This window comes from Mandrillus leucophaeus, unplaced genomic scaffold (assembly GCF_000951045.1).
Source record: "Mandrillus leucophaeus isolate KB7577 unplaced genomic scaffold, Mleu.le_1.0 Scaffold669, whole genome shotgun sequence".
NCBI lineage: Eukaryota > Metazoa > Chordata > Mammalia > Primates > Cercopithecidae > Mandrillus > Mandrillus leucophaeus.
This window is the reverse complement of record NW_012107241.1, coordinates 1044560-1046410: the sequence shown is the minus strand read 5'-3', so window position 1 is coordinate 1046410 and position 1851 is coordinate 1044560. Positions and strand designations below refer to the sequence as shown.

General features: G+C 39.0%; 1 protein-coding gene across 2 annotated transcripts in view; it reads left to right on the top strand.

Moving 5' to 3' along the window:
* Positions 1-1851, top strand: part of SIAE (sialic acid acetylesterase) — a 45819-nt gene that overhangs the window by 26078 nt on the left and 17890 nt on the right. For both annotated transcript variants that reach the window (XM_012001673.1, XM_012001674.1), the window contains one exon: positions 1234-1372. In XM_012001673.1, coding sequence (XP_011857063.1) covers positions 1234-1372 — 139 coding nt within the window. The remainder of the gene's footprint in view (positions 1-1233; positions 1373-1851) is intronic.

Genomic DNA, 1851 nt, shown 5'->3' with positions numbered 1-1851 from the left:
AGTATCCACCAGTTCCACATGTGCAGATTCAACCAGCCATGGATAGAAAATTTTTGAAGAATTAAAATTAAAAGTGACATACAACAATAAATAATACACATTGAACAAACAATACATATGGGTTGAGTATCCCTTTTCTGAAGCTGCTTGAGATTGGAAGTGTTTTAGATTTCGGATTTTTTTTTGGATTTTGCAATATTTTCATAGACATAATGAGATATCTTGGGGACAGGACCCGAGTCTAAACCTGAAATTCATTTATGTTTCCTATATACCTTATACGCATAGCCTGAAGGTAATTTTGTACAATATTTTAAAATAAGTTTGTGCATGAAACAAAATTTGTGTTATTTATGTGTGGAATTTTCCGCTTGTTGACATCATGTTGGCACACTAAAAATTTTGGATTTGGGGGCATTTTGGATTTTGGATTTTCAGATTAGGGTTGCTTAACATATATAACAAATATTTACATAGCATTTACATTGCATTAGGTATAAGTAATCTAGAGATGATTTAAAGTATACAGGAGGATGTTTGTAGGCTATAAACAAATATGCCATTTTATACAAGGGGCTTGAAAATCCTCAGATTTTGATGTGCTGGGGTTTGGCCGGGGGTGGGAGTGTGTGGTTCCTGGAACCAATGCCATGTGGATACAAAGGATAACTGTATATGCATTTTGAGACTTATTCCAGTATGGTTCAGTTGTTCAACTATGTTTCAGTAGTTCAACAGTCATTTCTCAGCTGTGTTTCTTTTGAGCAGGCTTCTCTTGTGTGGTGTGGATTAGACAAATCTACCTCCTCACGGCCTTCTTGGTTCCACATAGTATCCTAAGCACCATTTTAAAAAGAAGTTAATTGGTCTGGTTTTGTGTTATGAGATACTTTTTCAGAGTAGAAGTATTTAGTTTCAAGGTATCAGAGTGTTGTAAGTGCTGGGCAATATTCTTTAGCCTAAGCTACTTCACAGCTCCTCTTGTCTAACATAGACCTGCTCCTTAAGATCACAGATTTCATTATGTTCCTACCCTCTTTGGGAACATGATTCATCGTGGTCTCTTTTGGTAAAAGTGGATCAAGGTGATTCAGTCCAGCCCGTTGATTTTGGTTTATTAATATGATCTCAGTATATTGAAGGCTTAGCAGCTCAGAGGATTGATGTTTACTAAGAGGTGTCAGGCTAGTTCACCACCAGCTAGGTTAAATGATGTTTCAATTTCTTTTCCAGGTATTTAATGCTACAAGGGAGTTGTCTAACACTGCTGCCTATCAGTCTGTCCGCATCCTCTCCGTCTCTCCCATTCAAGCAGAGCAGGAGCTGGAGGACCTTGTCGCTGTTGACTTGCAGTGGTCTAAGCCCACCTCAGGTATGTGACAGCTTGAACGTGCTGTCTCTTATATAGTGGGTTAGTGCCCTAAGTGGATTCTGTAAGACTGAATTTGGTTCTTATATGTCTATTTATTATTACTCATGCCTTTTATTCCTTTCTTATTGACTCTTCATCCTTCCTGGTGGTGACTATTTCAGGTTTCTTCCCAAGACTACCAACAAATCTTCCCTCTTGCTGTGGGGAAATGACTCTTCCTTCAACATCTTCAGTGAAAATATCGAGGCCCTTCGGCATGGGCTCTGCCAGCATCTCTCGCCAATGTCTTCACTCCAAATCCGCTCCTCTTTCTTCCCTTGTTTCTATGTCTGTAGACAACTGACTGATCTCTTTTCAGGGCTAACTCTGATTTGGGTTCTCCTTTCTCCAGAGCCTTCTTTAATCCCTTAGGCACTGTGGTTTTCCCTTCAGTCCTTTCAGCGTGAGCTCTCCATTTCTTTCTTTTTTTTTTTTTTTTT